The 19,345-nt window shown below is 50.0% G+C and overlaps 1 protein-coding gene across 2 annotated transcripts in view; it reads left to right on the forward strand.

Annotated features, from left to right (window-relative positions):
• The window catches only part of HAO2 (hydroxyacid oxidase 2), a 37,487-nt gene extending 18,785 nt beyond the window's left edge, over positions 1–18,702 (forward strand). For both annotated transcript variants that reach the window (XM_069944717.1, XM_069944716.1), the window contains exons 2-8: positions 12,193–12,345; positions 12,424–12,575; positions 13,670–13,953; positions 14,538–14,756; positions 16,238–16,396; positions 16,469–16,538; positions 18,353–18,702. In XM_069944717.1, the coding sequence (XP_069800818.1) occupies positions 12,215–12,345; positions 12,424–12,575; positions 13,670–13,953; positions 14,538–14,756; positions 16,238–16,396; positions 16,469–16,538; positions 18,353–18,408 (1,071 nt within the window). In that variant the 5' untranslated portion in view covers positions 12,193–12,214 and the 3' untranslated portion in view covers positions 18,409–18,702. The remainder of the gene's footprint in view (positions 1–12,192; positions 12,346–12,423; positions 12,576–13,669; positions 13,954–14,537; positions 14,757–16,237; positions 16,397–16,468; positions 16,539–18,352) is intronic.
• Positions 18,703–19,345: the final 643 nt, after the last annotated feature.

Raw genomic sequence — 19,345 nt, forward strand, 5'->3', positions numbered from 1 at the left:
CCTGTAACCACCCCGCATTACCTGTAACCACCCCAGGGTACCTGTAACCACCCCAGATTACCTGTAACCACCCCAGATTACCTGTAACCACCACAGATTACCTGTAACCACCCCGCATTACCTGTAACCACCACAGATTACCTGTAACCACCCCGCATTACCTGTAACCACCCCAGATTACCTGTAACCACCCCAGATTACCTGTAACCACCACAGATTACCTGTAACCACCCCGCATTACCTGTAACCACCACAGATTACCTGTAACCACCACAGATTACCTGTAACCACCCCAGATTACCTGTAACCACCCCGCATTACCTGTAACCACTCCGCATTACCTGTAACCACCCCGCTTTACCTGTAACCACCCCAGATTACCTGTAACCACCCCGCATTACCTGTAACCACCCCACATTACCTGTAACCACCCCGCATTACCTGTAACCACCCCAGATTACCTGTAACCACCCCGGATTACCTGTAACCACCCCAGATTACATGTAACCACCACAGATTACCTGTAACCACCCCGCATTACCTGTAACCACCACAGATTACCTGTAACCACCCCACATTACCTGTAACCACCACAGATTACCTGTAACCACCACAGATTACCTGTAACCACCCCCAGATTACCTGTAACCACCCCGCATTACCTGTAACCACTCCGCATTACCTGTAACCACTCCGCATTACCTGTAACCACCCCAGATTACCTGTAACCACCCCGCATTACCTGTAACCACCCCGCATTACCTGTAACCACCCCAGGGTACCTGTAACCACCCCAGATTACCTGTAACCACCCCAGATTACCTGTAACCACCACAGATTACCTGTAACCACCCCGCATTACCTGTAACCACCACAGATTACCTGTAACCACCCCGCATTACCTGTAACCACCCCAGATTACCTGTAACCACCCCAGATTACCTGTAACCACCACAGATTACCTGTAACCACCCCGCATTACCTGTAACCACCACAGATTACCTGTAACCACCACAGATTACCTGTAACCACCCCAGATTACCTGTAACCACCCCGCATTACCTGTAACCACTCCGCATTACCTGTAACCACCCCGCTTTACCTGTAACCACCCCAGATTACCTGTAACCACCCCGCATTACCTGTAACCACCCCACATTACCTGTAACCACCCCGCATTACCTGTAACCACCCCAGATTACCTGTAACCACCCCGGATTACCTGTAACCACCCCAGATTACATGTAACCACCACAGATTACCTGTAACCACCCCGCATTACCTGTAACCACCACAGATTACCTGTAACCACCCCACATTACCTGTAACCACCACAGATTACCTGTAACCACCCCACATTACCTGTAACCACCACAGATTACCTGTAACCACCCCAGATTACCTGTAACCACCCCGCATTACCTGTAACCACCCCCAGATTACCTGTAACCACCCCGCATTACCTGTAACCACTCCGCATTACCTGTAACCACCCCAGATTACCTGTAACCACCCCACATTACCTGTAACCACCCCACATTACCTGTAACCACCCCACATTACCTGTAACCCCCCCGCATTACCTGTAACCCCCCCGCATTACCTGTAACCACCCCACATTACCTGTAACCACCACAGATTACCTGTAACCACCCCGCATTACCTGTAACCACCCCGCATTACCTGTAACCACCCCAGGGTACCTGTAACCACCCCAGATTACCTGTAACCACCACAGATTACCTGTAACCACCCCGCATTACCTGTAACCACCCCAGATTACCTGTAACCACCCCAGATTACCTGTAACCACCACAGATTACCTGTAACCACCCCGCATTACCTGTAACCACCACAGATTACCTGTAACCACTCCGCATTACCTGTAACCACCACAGATTACCTGTAACCACCCCACATTACCTGTAACCACCACAGATTACCTGTAACCACCCCGCATTACCTGTAACCACCATAGATTACCTGTAACCACCCCGCATTACCTGTAACCACCCCAGATTACCTGTAACCACCCCAGATTACCTGTAACCACCACAGATTACCTGTAACCACCCCGCATTACCTGTAACCACCACAGATTACCTGTAACCACTCCGCATTACCTGTAACCACCACAGATTACCTGTAACCACCCCAGATTACCTGTAACCACCCCGCATTACCTGTAACCACCCCGGATTACCTGTAACCACTCCGCATTACCTGTAACCAACCCAGATTACCTGTAACCACCACACATTACCTGTAACCACCCCATATTACCTGTAACCACCCCAGATTACCTGTAACCACCCCGCATTACCTGTAACCACCCCGGATTACCTGTAACCACTCTGCATTACCTGTAACCAACCCAGATTACCTGTAACCACCCCACATTACCTGTAACCACCCCGCATTACCTGTAACCACCCCAAATTATCTGTAACCACTCTGCATTACCTGTAACCACCCCAGAGTACCTGTAACCACCCCAGATTACCTGTAACCACCTCGGATTACCTGTAACCACTCCAGATTACCTGTAACCACCCCTATTACCTGTAACCACTCAGCATTACCTGTAACCACCCCGCATTACCTGTAACTACCCCGCATTACCTTTAACCACCCCACATTACCTGTAACCACCCCGCATTACCTGTAACCACCCCGCATTACCTGTAACCACTCTGCATTACCTGTAACCACTCCGCATTACCTGTAACCACCCCGCATTACCTGTAACCACCCCCAGATTATCTGTAACAACTCTGTATTACCTGTAACCACCCCAGAGTACCTGCAACCACCCCAGAGTACCTGTAACCACCTCGGATTACCTGTAACCACCTCGGATTACCTGTAACCACCCCGGATTACCTGTAACCACCACAGATTACCTGTAACCACCCCACATTACCTGTAACCACCCCAGATTACCTGTAACCACCCCTATTACCTGTAACCACTCCGCATTACCTGTAACCACCCCAGATTACCTGTAACCACCCCACATTACCTGTAACCACCCCCAGATTACCTGTAACCACCCCACATTACCTGTAACCACCCCACATTACCTGTAACCACCCCCAGATTACCTGTAACCACCCCGCATTACCTGTAACCACCACAGATTACCTGTAACCACCCCAGATTACCTGTAACCACCCCACATTACCTGTAACCACCACAGATTACCTGTAACCACCCCGCATTACCTGTAACCACCACAGATTACCTGTAACCACCCCGCATTACCTGTAACCACCCCGGATTACCTGTAACCACCCCACATTACCTGTAACCACCCCGCATTACCTGTAACCACCCCAGATTACCTGTAACCACCCCAGATTACCTGTAACCACTCCGCATTACCTGTAACCACCCCGCATTACCTGTAACCACCCCGCATTACCTGTAACCAACCCAGATTACCTGTAACCACTCCGCATTACCTGTAACCACCCCTATTATCTGTAACCACCCCAGATTACCTGTAACCACCTCGGATTACCTGTAACCACTCCAGATTACCTGTAACCACCCCTATTACCTGTAACCACTCCGCATTACCTGTAACCACCCCACATTACCTGTAACCACCCCGCATTACCTTTAACCACCCCACATTACCTGTAACCACCCCAGATTATCTGTAACAACTCTGTATTACCTGTAACCACCCCAGAGTACCTGCAACCACCCCAGAGTACCTGTAACCACCTCGGATTACCTGTAACCACCTCGGATTACCTGTAACCACCCCAGATTACCTGTAACCACCCCTATTACCTGTAACCACTCCGCATTACCTGTAACCACCCCGCATTACCTGTAACCACCCCACATTACCTGTAACCACCCCCAGATTACCTGTAACCACCCCGCATTACCTGTAACCACTCTGCATTACCTGTAACCACTCCGCATTACCTGTAACCACCCCGCATTACCTGTAACCACCCCACATTACCTGTAACCACCCCCAGATTATCTGTAACCACCCCGCATTACCTGTAACCACCCCGCATTACCTGTAACCACCCCGGATTACCTATAACCAACCAAGATTACCTGTAACCACCCCACATTACCTGTATCCACCCCGCATTACCTGTAACCACCCCACATTACCTGTAACCACCCCAGATTACCTGTAACCATTCCGCATTACCTGTAACCACCCCGGATTACCTGTAACCACCCCACATTACCTGTAACCACTCCGCATTACCTGTAACCACCCCACATTACCTGTAACCACCCCACATTACCTGTAACAACTCCGCATTACCTGTAACCACCCCGGATTACCTGCAACCACCCCACATTACCTGTAACCACCCCACATTACCTGTAACCACCCCGGATTACCTGTAACCAACCCAGATTATCTGTAACCACCCCACATTACCTGTAACCACCCCAGAGTACCTGTAACCACCCCACATTACCTGTAACCACCCCACATTACCTGTAACCACCCCAGAGTACCTGTAACCACCTCGGATTACCTGTAACCACCCCACATTACCTGTAACCACCCCGCATTACCTGTAACCACCCTGCATTACCTGTAACCACCCCACATTACCTGTAACCACCCCCAGATTATCTGTAACCACTCTGTATTACCTGTAACCACACGCCGCATTACCTGTAACCACCCCAGAGTACCTGTAACCACCCCGCATTACCTGTAACCACCCCACATTACCTGTAACCACCCCAGATTACCTGTAACCACTCCGCATTACCTGTAACCACCCCGGATTACCTGTAACCACCCCACATTACCTGTAACCACCCCAGAGTACCTGTAACCACCTCGGATTACCTGTAACCACCTCGGATTACCTGTAACCACCCCACATTACCTGTAACCACCCCGCATTACCTGTAACCACCCCGCATTACCTGTAACCACCCCACATTACCTGTAACCACCCCCAGATTATCTGTAACCACTCTGTATTACCTGTAACCACACGCCGCATTACCTGTAACCACCCCAGAGTACCTGTAACCACCCCGCATTACCTGTAACCACCCCACATTACCTGTAACCACCCCAGATTACCTGTAACCACTCCGCATTACCTGTAACCACCCCGGATTACCTGTAACCACCCCACATTACCTGTAACCACTCTTCATTACCTGTAACCACCCCGCATTACCTGTAACCACTCTTCATTACCTGTAACCACCCCGCATTACCTGTAACCACTCTTCATTACCTGTAACCACCCCGCATTACCTGTAACCACCCCGGATTACCTATAACCAACCAAGATTACCTGTAACCACCCCACATTACCTGTATCCACCCCGCATTACCTGTAACCACCCCACATTACCTGTAACCACCCCAGATTACCTGTAACCACCTCCAGATTACCTGTAACCACCTCCAGATTACCTGTAACCACTCTGCATTACCTGTAACCACCCCGCATTACCTGTAACCACCTCCAGATTACCTGTAACCACCTCCAGATTACCTGTAACCACTCCGCATTACCTGTAACCACCCCACATTACCTGTAACCACTTCGCATTACCTGTAACCACTCCGCATTACCTGTTACCACCCCAGATTACCTGTAACCACTCCGCATTACCTGTAACCACCCCGGATTACCTGTAACCACCCCGGATTACCTGTAACCACCCCACATTACCTGTAACCACCCCACATTACCTGTAACCACCCCAGAGTACCTGTAACCACCCCGCATTACCTGTAACCAACCCAGATTATCTGTAACCACCCCACATTACCTGTAACCACCCCAGAGTACCTGTAACCACTCCGCATTACCTGTAACCACCCCGGATTACCTGTAACCACTCTGCATTACCTGTAACCACTCTGCATTACCTGTAACCACTCTGCATTACCTGTAACCACTCTGCATTACCTGTAACCACTCCGCATTACCTGTAACCACCCCACATTACCTGTAACCACCCCAGATTATCTGTAACCACCCCAGATTACCTGTAACCACCCCGCATTACCTGTAACCACCCCCAGATTACCTGTAACCACCCCAGATTACCTGTAACCACCTCGGATTACCTGTAACCACCTCGGATTACCTGTAACCACCCCTATTACCTGTAACCACTCCGCATTACCTGTAACCACCCCGCATTACCTGTAACCACCCCGCATTACCTGTAACCACCCCCAGATTACCTGTAACCACCCCGCATTACCTGTAACCACCCCACATTACCTGTAACCACCCCCAGATTATCTGTAACCACTCTGCATTACCTGTAACCACACGCCGTATTACCTGTAACCACCACAGATTACCTGTAACCACCCCGCATTACCTGTAACAACTCCGCATTACCTGTAACCACTCCTCATTACCTGTAACCACCCCGCATTACCTGTAACCACCCTGCATTACCTGTAACCACTCCGCATTACCTGTTACCACCCCAAATTACCTGTAACCACCCCGCATTACCTGTAACCACTCCGCATTACCTCTAACCACTCCGCATTACCTGTAACCACCCCAGATTACCTGTAACCACCCCAGATTACCTGTAACAACCCCAGATTACCTGTAACCACTCTGCATTACCTGTAACCATACGCCGCATTACCTGTAACCACCCCAGAGTACCTGTAACCATACGCCGCATTACCTGTAACCACCCCAGAGTACCTGTAACCATACGCCGCATTACCTGTAACCACCCCAGAGTACCTGTAACCACCCCGCATTACCTGTAACCACCCCAGAATACCTGTAACCACCCCGCATTACCTGTAACCACCCCAGAATACCTGTAACCACCCCGCATTACCTGTAACCACCCCAGAATACCTGTAACCACCCCAGATTACGTGTAACCACTCCGCATTACCTGTAACCACCCCGCATTACCTGTAACCACCCCAGATTACCTGTAACCACTCCAAATTACCTGTAACCACCCCACATTACCTGTAACCACCCCAGATCATTCATAACCACTCCAGTTTACCTGTAACCGCTCAGATTACCCGTAACCACCCCAGATTGCCTGTAACCACCCCAGATTACCTGTAACCACCCCAGATTGCCACAGGCTGCCCATAACCACTACAGATTGCCACAGATTGCCCGTACCCACCCCAGATTGCCTGTCACTCCTCCCCCAGATTGCCTGTCACTCCTCCCCTAGATTGCCAGTAAACACCCCCAGATTGCCAGTAAACATCCCCAGATTGTCCGTTACCACCCCCAGATTTCCAGTAAACATCCCCAGATAGCCAGTAAACACCCCTAGATAGCCGGTAAACACCCCCAGATTGTCCGTTACCACCCCAGATTTCCAGTAAACATCCCCAGATAGCCAGTAAACACCCCTAGATAGCCGGTAAACACCCCCAGATTGTCCGTTACCACCCCCAGATTTCCAGTAAACACCCCTAGATAGCCCATAACCACCCCAGATTGCCACAGACTGCTCGTACCACCCCAAATTGCCCATCACTGCCCCAGATAGCAAGTAAACACTCCCAGGTTGCCCGTCACCACCCCAGATTACCTGTAATCTCATTTTAAAAAATTATTTTCTAGCACCTGCGCTATTCTAGCTGCGGTTTTGCACCAGCAAAATGATGCTCCTTCCCTTCTGAGCCCTGCTGCGTGCCCATACAGTGGTTTATGCCCACATATGAGAACCTGCTTTACAAATTTTGGGGTGCATTTTCTCTCCTGTTTCCCGTGAAATTGAGAAATTTCAAACTAAACATACATATTATTGAAAAAATAATTTTTTTTTTCTTTCATTTTTACTGTCTAATTTTGAATCCTTTCCTCTAATACCTGTGGGGTCAAAATCCTCACTGCACCCTAAGATGACTTCTTTCAGGGGTGCCCTTTCCAAAATGGGGTGACTTATGGGGGGGTTTCACTCTGCGGACACTACAGGGGCTCTGCAAACGCACCTGGCGCCTGAAAACTTGTACAGCAAAATCTGCACTGCAAATGCTAATTGGCGCTCCTTCCCTTCTGAGCCCGGCTGTGTGCCCATACAGTGGTTTACCTCCCCATATGGGGTACCATTATACTCAGGAGAACCTGCGTTACAAATGTTGGGGTGCTTTTTCTCTCCTGTTGCTTGTGAAAATGAGATACTTTAATCTGAACAGACATATTTGAAAATTTCTATTTTCCATTTTTCTCTGACCTAATTGTGAATACTTTCCTCCAGCCCCTGTAGGGTTAAAATGCTCATTATACCCCTAGATTAATTCCTTAGGGTGTGTAGTTTCCAAAATGGGGTCATTTATGAGGGTTTCAAGTATACAAGCCTCCTAAACACACCTAAAAAAAGAACTGGTTCCTTAAAAAAATTAGTTTTGGAAATTTCATGAAAAATTGATAATTTGCTGATACATTTCTAAGCCCCGTAACACCCAAGAAAAGTAAAATATGTTTATGAAATTAGGCCAGAATAAAGAGGACATATCGGTAATGTGATCTAGTAACTAATTTATGTCATACAACTTTCTTTTTTTAGAAGCAGAGAATTTCAAAGTTTGTCAAGTGCAAATTTTTCATGATATTTTTATGTTTTTCACAAAAAACACACAAGACAGTGACTAAATTTTGCCACGAATATTAAGTACCATATGTTACAAAAAAACAATTAGAATTGCTGGCATATGTTAAAGCATCACTGAGCTATAAGCGCATAAAGTGAGACAGGTCAGATTTTGAAAAAGGCTTTTTGAAAAGGCAAAATAGGCTTGGTCCCTAAGGGGTTAAACAGAGAACAGGTCGTAAAGATAAGATTGAGATTTCTTCTCTTTTCAAATCCACTCCTGGCTTTGGCTGAAAAAATCTGTAAGATAATCTGTCCGACATCTTTTGGTGTATTAGGGCCTGCACTTATGGACCTGGCCCATGTACAGAGGGGGTGTAACAGGGGATGGAATGGATTTGTGTTAGTATAGTATTGCTGGGCTGGAGGGTACTCGGTGTTAGTATAGTATTGCTGGGCTGGAGGGTACTCAGTGTTAGTATAGTATTGCTGGGCTGGAGGGTACTCGGTGTTAGTATAGTATTGCTGGGCTGGAGAGTACTCGGGTGTTAGTATAGTATTGCTGGGCTGGAGGGTACTCAGTGTTAGTATAGTATTGCTGGGCTGGAGGGTACTCGGTGTTAGTATAGTATTGCTGGGCTGGAGAGTACTCGGTGTTAGTATAGTATTGCTGGGCTGGAGGGTACTCGCTGTTAGTATAGTATTGCTGGGCTGGAGGGTACTCGGTGTTAGTATAGTATTGCTGGGCTGGAGGGTACTCGGTGTTAGTATAGTATTGCTGGGCTGGAGGGTACTCGGTGTTAGTATAGTATTGCTGGGCTGGAGGGTACTCGGTGTTAGTATAGTATTGCTGGGCTGGAGGGTACTCGCTGTTAGTATAGTATTGCTGGGCTGGAGGGTACTCGCTGTTAGTATAGTATCGCTGGGCTGGAGGGTACTCGCTGTTAGTATAGTATTGCTGGGCTGGAGGGTACTCGGTGTTAGTATAGTATTGCTGGGCTGGAGGGTACTCGGTGTTAGTATAGTATTGCTGGGCTGGAGGGTACTCGGTGTTAGTATAGTATTGCTGGGCTGGAGGGTACTCGGTGTTAGTATAGTATTGCTGGGCTGGAGGGTACTCGGGTGTTAGTATAGTATTGCTGGGCTGGAGGGTACTCGCTGTTAGTATAGTATTGCTGGGCTGGAGGGTACTCGGTGTTAGTATAGTATTGCTGGGCTGGAGAGTACTCGCTGTTAGTATAGTATTGCTGGGCTGGAGGGTACTCGGGTGTTAGTATAGTATTGCTGGGCTGGAGGGTACTCGCTGTTAGTATAGTATTGCTGGGCTGGAGGGTACTCGGGTGTTAGTATAGTATTGCTGGGCTGGAGGGTACTCGGTGTTAGTATAGTATTGCTGGGCTGGAGGGTACTCAGTGTTAGTATAGTATTGCTGGGCTGGAGGGTACTCGGTGTTAGTATAGTATTGCTGGGCTGGAGAGTACTCGGTGTTAGTATAGTATTGCTGGGCTGGAGGGTACTCGCTGTTAGTATAGTATTGCTGGGCTGGAGGGTACTCGGTGTTAGTATAGTATTGCTGGGCTGGAGGGTACTCAGTGTTAGTATAGTATTGCTGGGCTGGAGGGTACTCGGTGTTAGTATAGTATTGCTGGGCTGGAGGGTACTCGGGTGTTAGTATAGTATTGCTGGGCTGGAGGGTACTCGGTGTTAGTATAGTATTGCTGGGCTGGAGGGTACTCGGTGTTAGTATAGTATTGCTGGGCTGGAGGGTACTCGGTGTTAGTATAGTATTGCTGGGCTGGAGGGTACTCGGTGTTAGTATAGTATTGCTGGGCTGGAGAGTACTCGGTGTTAGTATAGTATTGCTGGGCTGGAGGGTACTCGGTGTTAGTATAGTATTGCTGGGCTGGAGGGTACTCGGTGTTAGTATAGTATTGCTGGGCTGGAGGGTACTCGGGTGTTAGTATAGTATTGCTGGGCTGGAGGGTACTCGCTGTTAGTATAGTATTGCTGGGCTGGAGGGTACTCGGTGTTAGTATAGTATTGCTGGGCTGGAGGGTACTCGCTGTTAGTATAGTATTGCTGGGCTGGAGGGTACTCGGGTGTTAGTATAGTATTGCTGGGCTGGAGGGTACTCGCTGTTAGTATAGTATTGCTGGGCTGGAGGGTACTCGGGTGTTAGTATAGTATTGCTGGGCTGGAGAGTACTCGGTGTTAGTATAGTATTGCTGGGCTGGAGAGTACTCGGTGTTAGTATAGTATTGCTGGGCTGGAGGGTACTAGGTGTTAGTATAGTATTGCTGGGCTGGAGGGTACTCGGTGTTAGTATAGTATTGCTGGGCTGGAGGGTACTCGGTGTTAGTATAGTATTGCTGGGCTGGAGGGTACTCGGTGTTAGTATAGTATTGCTGGGCTGGAGGGTACTCGGTGTTAGTATAGTATTGCTGGGCTGGAGGGTACTCGCTGTTAGTATAGTATTGCTGGGCTGGAGGGTACTCGGGTGTTAGTATAGTATTGCTGGGCTGGAGGGTACTCGGGTGTTAGTATAGTATTGCTGGGCTGGAGGGTACTCGGTGTTAGTATAGTATTGCTGGGCTGGAGGGTACTCGGTGTTAGTATAGTATTGCTGGGCTGGAGGGTACTCGGTGTTAGTATAGTATTGCTGGGCTGGAGGGTACTCGGTGTTAGTATAGTATTGCTGGGCTGGAGAGTACTCGGTGTTAGTATAGTATTGCTGGGCTGGAGGGTACTCGGTGTTAGTATAGTATTGCTGGGCTGGAGGGTACTCGGGTGTTAGTATAGTATTGCTGGGCTGGAGGGTACTCGGTGTTAGTATAGTATTGCTGGGCTGGAGGGTACTCGGGTGTTGGTGTAGTTTGCACTCTGGTTTATATGTAATGTTGATGTTATGCCTTTCTTTATTGTGCGGGGTCCCTCCTTATGTTGTTCTGTGCGGGGTCCCTCCTTATGTTATTCTGTGTGGGGTCCCTCCTTATGTTGTTCTGTGTGGGGTCCCTCCTTATGTTGTTCTGTGCGGGGTCCCTCCTTATGTTATTCTGTGCGGGGTCCCTCCTTATGTTGTTCTGTGCGGGGTCCCTCCTTATGTTGTTCTGTGCGGGGTCCCTCCTTATGTTGTTCTGTGCGGGGTCCCTCCTTATGTTATGTGCGGGGTCCCTCCTTATGTTCTGTGTGGGGTCCATCCTCATGTTGTTCTGTGCGGGGTCCCTCCTTATGTTGTTCTGTGCGGGGTCCCTCCTTATGTTGTTCTGTGCGGGGTCCCTCCTTATGTTCTGTGTGGGGTCCCTCCTTATGTTGTTCTGTGCGGGGTCCCTCCTTATGTTCTGTGCGGGGTCCCTCCTTATGTTGTTCTGTGCGGGGTCCCTCCTCATGTTGTTCTGTGCGGGGTCCCTCCTTATGTTGTTCTGTGCGGGGTCCCTCCTCATGTTGTTCTGTGCGGGGTCCCTCCTCATGTTGTTCTGTGCGGGGTCCCTCCTCATGTTACTGTGTACCCACCACATACACTCTGTGGCCTGATGTCTCATAGTCTTTGCCCTTAGGGTGTAATTACAGGTGATGGCCTGCAGGGTGGCGCTGTTTGATGATGCTTCCCCTCTATCTCGGCAGGTCGGGGCAGGGGGATGCCGCAATGTCCCTCATTTGCCTGTCGGACTTTGAAGCTTACGCCAAAGATCATTTACCGAAAGCCACCTGGGAGTATTACGCTGCCGGCGCGGACGACTGCTGCACCCGGGACGATAACCTGCTGGCCTTCAAGAGGTGACTGCTGGGGATTATAAGCGGAGTGCATGCTGGGTAATGATGGGGGATGTGAGGCTGATATTATATACCCCACAGGATACGCCTGAGGCCCCGCATGCTGCGAGATGTCTCCATAACAGACACCAGGACCACCGTCCTAGGGACCGAGATCAGCTGTCCCATCGGCATCGCCCCCACAGCCTTCCACTGCCTGGCCTGGCCCGACGGTGAGAGGAGCACCGCCCGAGGTGAGGGGAGCCTTATAATGTACCGGCCGTTATAATAACCTCTACCGTATATATCACTATATACCAGAGATCCCCAGCTGTCCATAGATATAGACAGGAGATCACCAGTGTATACCAGCTGTACATATATAATAATATACAGGAGATACCCAGGTTATACCAGCTGTACATATATAATTATATACAGTATATACACAGGTTATACCAGCTGTACATATATAATTATATACAGTATACAACCAGGTTATACCAGCTGTACATATATAATAATATACAGGAGATACCCAGGTTATACCAGCTGTACATATATAATACTATACAGGAGATACCCAGGTTATACCAGCTGTACATATATAATAATATACTGGAGATCACCAGTGTATACCAGCTGTACATATATAACTATATACAGTATATATCCAGGTTATACCAGCTGTACATATATAATTATATACAATATATACCCAGGTTATACCAGCTGTACATATATAATAATATACAGGAGATACCCAGGTTATACCAGCTGTACATATATCATTATATACAGGAGAACCCCAGGTTATACCAGCTGTACATATATAATTATATACAGGAGATACCCAGGTTATACCAGCTGTACATATATAATAATATACAGGAGATACCCAGGTTATACCAGCTGTACATATATAATTATATACAGGAGATACCCAGGTTACACCAGCTGTACATATATAATTATATTCAGTGTATACCCAGGTTATACCAGCTGTACATATATAATTATATACAGTATATACCCAGATTATACCAGCTGTACCTATATAATTATATACAGTATATACCCAGGTTATACCAGCTGTACATATATAATTATATACAGGAGATCCCCAGGTTATACCAGCTGTACATATATAATTATATACAGGAGATACCCGGGTTATACCAGCTGTACATATATAATTATATACAGTATATACCCAGGTTATACCAGCTGTACATATATAATTATACACAGTATATACCCAGGTTATAGCAGCGTGCTCCCTGCTGGTAGCATGGTGTATGGGTACATGTGTTGTCCTGTCTGATTATATATACGCTGTGTCTCTTAGCGGCGGAGTCTCTCAATCTCTGCTACGTTGCGAGCACTTACTCCACCTGCTCTGTTGAGGAGATAGTCTCGGCCGCCCCGGATGGTTTCCGCTGGTTCCAGCTCTATGTATATCGGGACCGCCGGCTGTCTGAGCAGCTGGTGCAGCGGGTGGAGGCGTTGGGCTTCAAGGCGCTGGTCCTCACTGTGGACGTCCCGTACACCGGCAAGAGAAGGAGCGACATCCGTAATAACTTCCGTCTCCCCCCCCACCTGAAGGTCAAGAACTTTGAGGGAGTTTTCGAGGTGAGAAAAGACACAGAACATTATATGCTGACTTATATTATAATATCCGGTGTGAGTCGTTATAATATCCGGTACCTGGTGTGAGTTGTTATAACATCCAGTGTCCGGTGTGAGATACTATAATCTCCGGTGTCCGGTGTGAGATACTATAATCTCCGGTGTCCGGTGTGAGATACTATAGTCTCCGGTGTCCGGTGTGAGATACTATAATCTCCGGTGTCTGGTGTGAGATACTATAATCTCCGGTGTCCGGTGTGAGATACTATAATCTCCGGTGTCCGGTGTGAGATACTATAATCTCCGGTGTCTGGTGTGAGATACTATAATCTCCGGTGTCTGGTGTGAGATACTATAATCTCCGGTGTCTGGTGTGAGATACTATAATCTCCGGTGTCCGGTGTGAGATACTATAATCTCCGGTGTCCGGTGTGAGATACTATAGTCTCCGGTGTCTGGTGTGAGATACTATAATCTCCGGTGTCTGGTGTGAGATACTATAATCTCCGGTGTCCGGTGTGAGATACTATAATCTCCGGTGTCTGGTGTGAGCCTTTATAAACTCCGGTCTCTCGCTGTCTCTATAGGAGCAGTGTGGCCCCGATAATTATGGGGTCCCGGCCAATACGCTGGACCCGTCCATCAGCTGGAAGGATATTTATTGGCTGAGGAGTCTGACCCGGCTGCCAATCATCATCAAGGGAATCCTGACCAAGGAGGACGCGGAGCTGGCGGTGGAGCATGGCGTCCAGGGGATCATCGTGTCCAACCACGGCGGCCGCCAGCTGGACGGGGAACTGGCCACGGTGTGATAATACTACTACCCCTCCGTGACGTATGCCACAGCTCCGCCCCCACCATGGCGTACTCTGCAGCTCTGCCCCACCGTGCCCTACACCGCAGCTCCGCCCCCACCGTGCCCTACACCGCAGCTCCGCCCCCACCGTGCCCTACACCGCAGCTCCGCCCCCACCGTGCCCTACACCGCAGCTCCGCCCCCACCGTGCCCTACACCGCAGCTCCGCCCCCACCGTGCCCTACACCGCAGCTCCGCCCCCACCGTGCCCTACACCGCAGCTCCGCCCCCACCGTGCCCTACACGGCAGCTCCGCCCCCACCGTGCCCTACACGGCAGCTCCGCCCCCACCGTGCCCTACACGGCAGCTCCGCCCCCACCGTGCCCTACACGGCAGCTCCGCCCCCACCGTGCCCTACACGGCAGCTCCGCCCCCACCGTGCCCTACACGGCAGCTCCGCCCCCACCGTGCCCTACACGGCAGCTCCGCCCCCACCGTGCCCTACACGGCAGCTCCGCCCCCACCGTGCCCTACACGGCAGCTCCGCCCCCACCGTGCCCTACACGGCAGCTCCGCCCCCACCGTGCCCTACACGGCAGCTCCGCCCCCACCGTGCCCTACACCGCAGCTCCATCCCCACCGTGCCCTACACCGCAGCTCCATCCCCACCGTGCCCTACACCGCAGCTCCATCCCCACCGTGCCCTACACCGCAGCTCAGCCCCCACCGTGCCCTACACGGCAGCTCCATCCCCACCGTGCCCTACACCGCAGCTCCATCCCCACCGTGCCCTACACCGCAGCTCAGCCCCCACCGTGCCCTACACGGCAGCTCCATCCCCACCGTGCCCTACACCGCAGCTCCATCCCCACCGTGCCCTACACCGCAGCTCCATCCCCACCGTGCCCTACACCGCAGCTCCATCCCCACCGTGCCCTACACCGCAGCTCAGCCCCCACCGTGCTGTACGCCGCAGCTCTGCCCCATTATGCCGTCCACCGCAGCTCCGCCCCATTATGCCATACACTGCAGCTCCGCACCCGCCTTGCCGTACACGGCAGCTCCACCCCCACCGTGCCGTACACCGCAGCTCCGCCCCATTATGCTGTACACTGCAGCTCCGCACCCACCTTGCCGTACACCGCAGCTCCACCCCCACCGTGCCGTACACCGCAGCTCTGCCCCATTATGACGTACACCGCAGCTCTGTCCCATTATGCCGTACACCGCAGCTCCGCACCCACCGTGCCGTACACCGCAGCTCCACCCCCACCGTGTCGTACACCGCAGCTCCGCCCCATTATGCTGTACACTGCAGCTCCACCCCATTATGCTGTACACTGCAGCTCCGCCCCATTATGCTGTACACCGCAGCTCTGCCGTTTCCTACAGTCTATATACGGCAGGTCCTGATTGTGCTGTAATAACAGACCACGCCCCCTATATAACGTCCGGTAGGTAATCGCCTGCTCCTGCCTGTCACCCTGCAGATTGACGCCCTGTCTGAGATAGTGGACACGGTGCAGGGACGGATCGAGGTCTATATAGACGGGGGGATCCGGACGGGGAGCGACGTCCTGAAGGCGTTGGCCCTGGGAGCAAAGTGCGTGTTTATTGGACGCCCCATTGTGTGGGGACTGGCATACAAGGTAAGAGAACATGGCGGCTGGGATATTGGGGGACAGTCACTGCCACGCTCATTACACCCCTCTGTGTCACAGGGAGAAGAAGGCGTCCGCGGGGTGCTGCAGATCCTGACTGATGAATTCCGTCTGTCCATGGCGCTCTCTGGTGAGACTGTTACCCGGGGGCCCTGGGAGTGTACAATCTAACCACACAGGGCCGCACAGCGCCTCCAGGCCCTACCTCGCCGCACAGCGCCTCCAGGCCCTACCTCGCCGCACAGCGCCTCCAGGCCCTACCTCGCCGCACAGCGCCTCCAGGCCCTACCTCGCCGCACACAGCGCCTCCAGGCCCTACCTCGCCGCACAGCGCCTCCAGGCCCTACCTCGCCGCACAGCGCCTCCAGGCCCTACCTCTCCGCACAGCGCCTCCAGGTCCTACCTCGCCGCACAGCACTGACTGAATCCAGAACATTCTCACTTCTATTGTATATAGAGGCTACGGAGCACTGACTGAATCCAGAACATCCTCACTTATGTATATAGAGACTACGGAGCACTGACTGAATCCAGAACATCCTCACTTATGTATATAGAGACTACGGAGCACTGACTGAATCCAGAACATGCTCACTTATGTATATAGAGACTACGGAGCACTGACTGAATCCAGAACATCCTCACTTATGTATATAGAGACTACGGAGCACTGACTGAATCCAGAACATCCTCACTTATGTATATAGAGACTACGGAGCACTGACTGAATCCAGAACATGCTCACTTATGTATATAGAGACTACGGAGCACTGACTGAATCCAGAACATGCTCACTTATGTATATAGAGACTACGGAGCACTGACTGAATCCAGAACATGCTCACTTATGTATATAGAGGCTACGGAGTACTGACTGAATCCAGAACACCCTCACTTCTACTGTATATAGAGGCTACGGAGTACTGACTGAATCCAGAACACCCTCACTTCTACTGTATATAGAGACTACGGAGCACTGACTGAATCCAGAACATGCTCACTTCTACTGTATATAGAGACTCCAGAGCACTGAATGAATCCAGAACGTTCTCACTTCTATTGTATATAGAGGCTACAGAGAAATAAGTCTAGAACACACGTCAAACTCAGGCCCTCCAGCTGTTAGACAACTACAATTCCCATAATTCCTGGAGAGCGAACGCTTTGGCTGTCCAGGCATGATGGGAATTTTACTTTTGCAACAGCTGAAGGGCCTGAGTTTGACACCCCTGGTCTACAATATCCTCAGATTTACTGAATATAGAGGCTCCGGAGTAATGAATGAATCTAGGACATCCTCAGGCTAGGGAGTAATGACACAATCTAGAACATCCTCAGGTCTACTGTATATAGAGGCTACAGAGTAATGACCAAATCTAGAACATCCTTAGATCTACTGTAAATAGAGGCTATGGAGCTATGACAATCTAGAACATCCTCAGATTTACTGTATATAGAGGATATGGAGTAACGACTGAATCTAGAACATCCTCAGGTCTACTGTATATAGAGGATTCGGAGTAATGACATGATCTAGAACATCCTCAGGTCTACTGTATATAGAGGCTGCGGAGTAATCTAGAACATCCTCAGATCGATTCCATAATAAAAGCGGGATTGACTTTCTATGTGGATACAATATAGGTGGTAGTGTAATCCCACTGCTCCGAAGCCCCATCCGTTCTCGGCTCCTTCTATCTCTGTGTGTAATAGAATTAGAGAATGTAGTAGCATCCTGATAATCTGGCATCAGCTAGTCAGGGAATTGGCGTCTGGCAGCGTCCATGCTCCAGGCTCTGAACCTTGATATCTGCCGTGGGATAATAGGTAACTAATCTGCTAACAGATCTAACCTCATGCAGAGTAAGCAGATTATCTAGAATGCTGGGTTCTGGACTCCAGGTATAAAGCCGTCCATACTTACCCCTCCCTTCTGCTCTGCAGGGTGCCGCAACGTTTCTGAAATCAACCGAAACCTCATCCACTTCTCTAAACTGTGAAGCCGGTCCTCATAGGGAAGAGTGCAAATGTGAAGACTACGTAATCTGCAAGATCCTGGAGATGATGATGATGATGATGAGCCCCTCCCCCGCCGCCATGGAGCTGGGAGGAGTGACAACCTAGAACATATAGACCTATCATTACAGTCCAAGATCTGGAGACTCTACTATAGATTCACTACAGCCTATTACCTCATCTAGGCAGGTGCCGTCACCAGGTTCTAGGTCATACTAGAGTCTGGAGGGGGTGTCTGGAAACCTGCAAAATCATCAAATAAATCAGTGAAAAGCAGATTCTGTGTTTACTCCTTAACATGAATCGTTACTGGAGGCATCTAGAACATCCTCACTTCTACTGTACATAGAGGCTACGGAGTAATGACGCAATCTAGAACATCCTCACTTCTACTGTCCATAGAGGCTACGGAGTAATGACACAATCTAGAACATCCTCACTTCTACTATATAGAGGCTACGGAGTAATGACGCAATCTAGAACATCCTCAGATCTTCTGTATATAGAGGGGCGCTCTCTCTCCTACTGTATATAGAGGAGCGCTCTCTCTCCTACTGTATATAGAGGAGCGCTCTCTCCTACTGTATATAGAGCGCTCTCTCCTACTGTATATAGAGGAGCGCTCTCTCTCCTACTGTATATAGAGGAGCGCTCTCTCCTACTGTATATAGAGGAGCGCTCTCTCTCCTACTGTATATAGAGGAGCGCTCTCTCTCCTACTGTATATAGAGCTCTCTCTTCTACTGTATATAGAGAAGCGCTCTCTCTCCTACTGTATATAGAGGAGCGCTCTCTCTCCTACTGTATATAGAGGAGCGCTCTCTCCTACTGTATATAGAGGAGCGCTCTCTCTCCTACTGTATATAGAGGAGCGCTCTCTCTTCTACTGTATATAGAGGAGCGCTCTCTCTCCTACTGTAT

Source organism: Dendropsophus ebraccatus, chromosome 11 (genome assembly GCF_027789765.1).
Source record: "Dendropsophus ebraccatus isolate aDenEbr1 chromosome 11, aDenEbr1.pat, whole genome shotgun sequence".
NCBI lineage: Eukaryota > Metazoa > Chordata > Amphibia > Anura > Hylidae > Dendropsophus > Dendropsophus ebraccatus.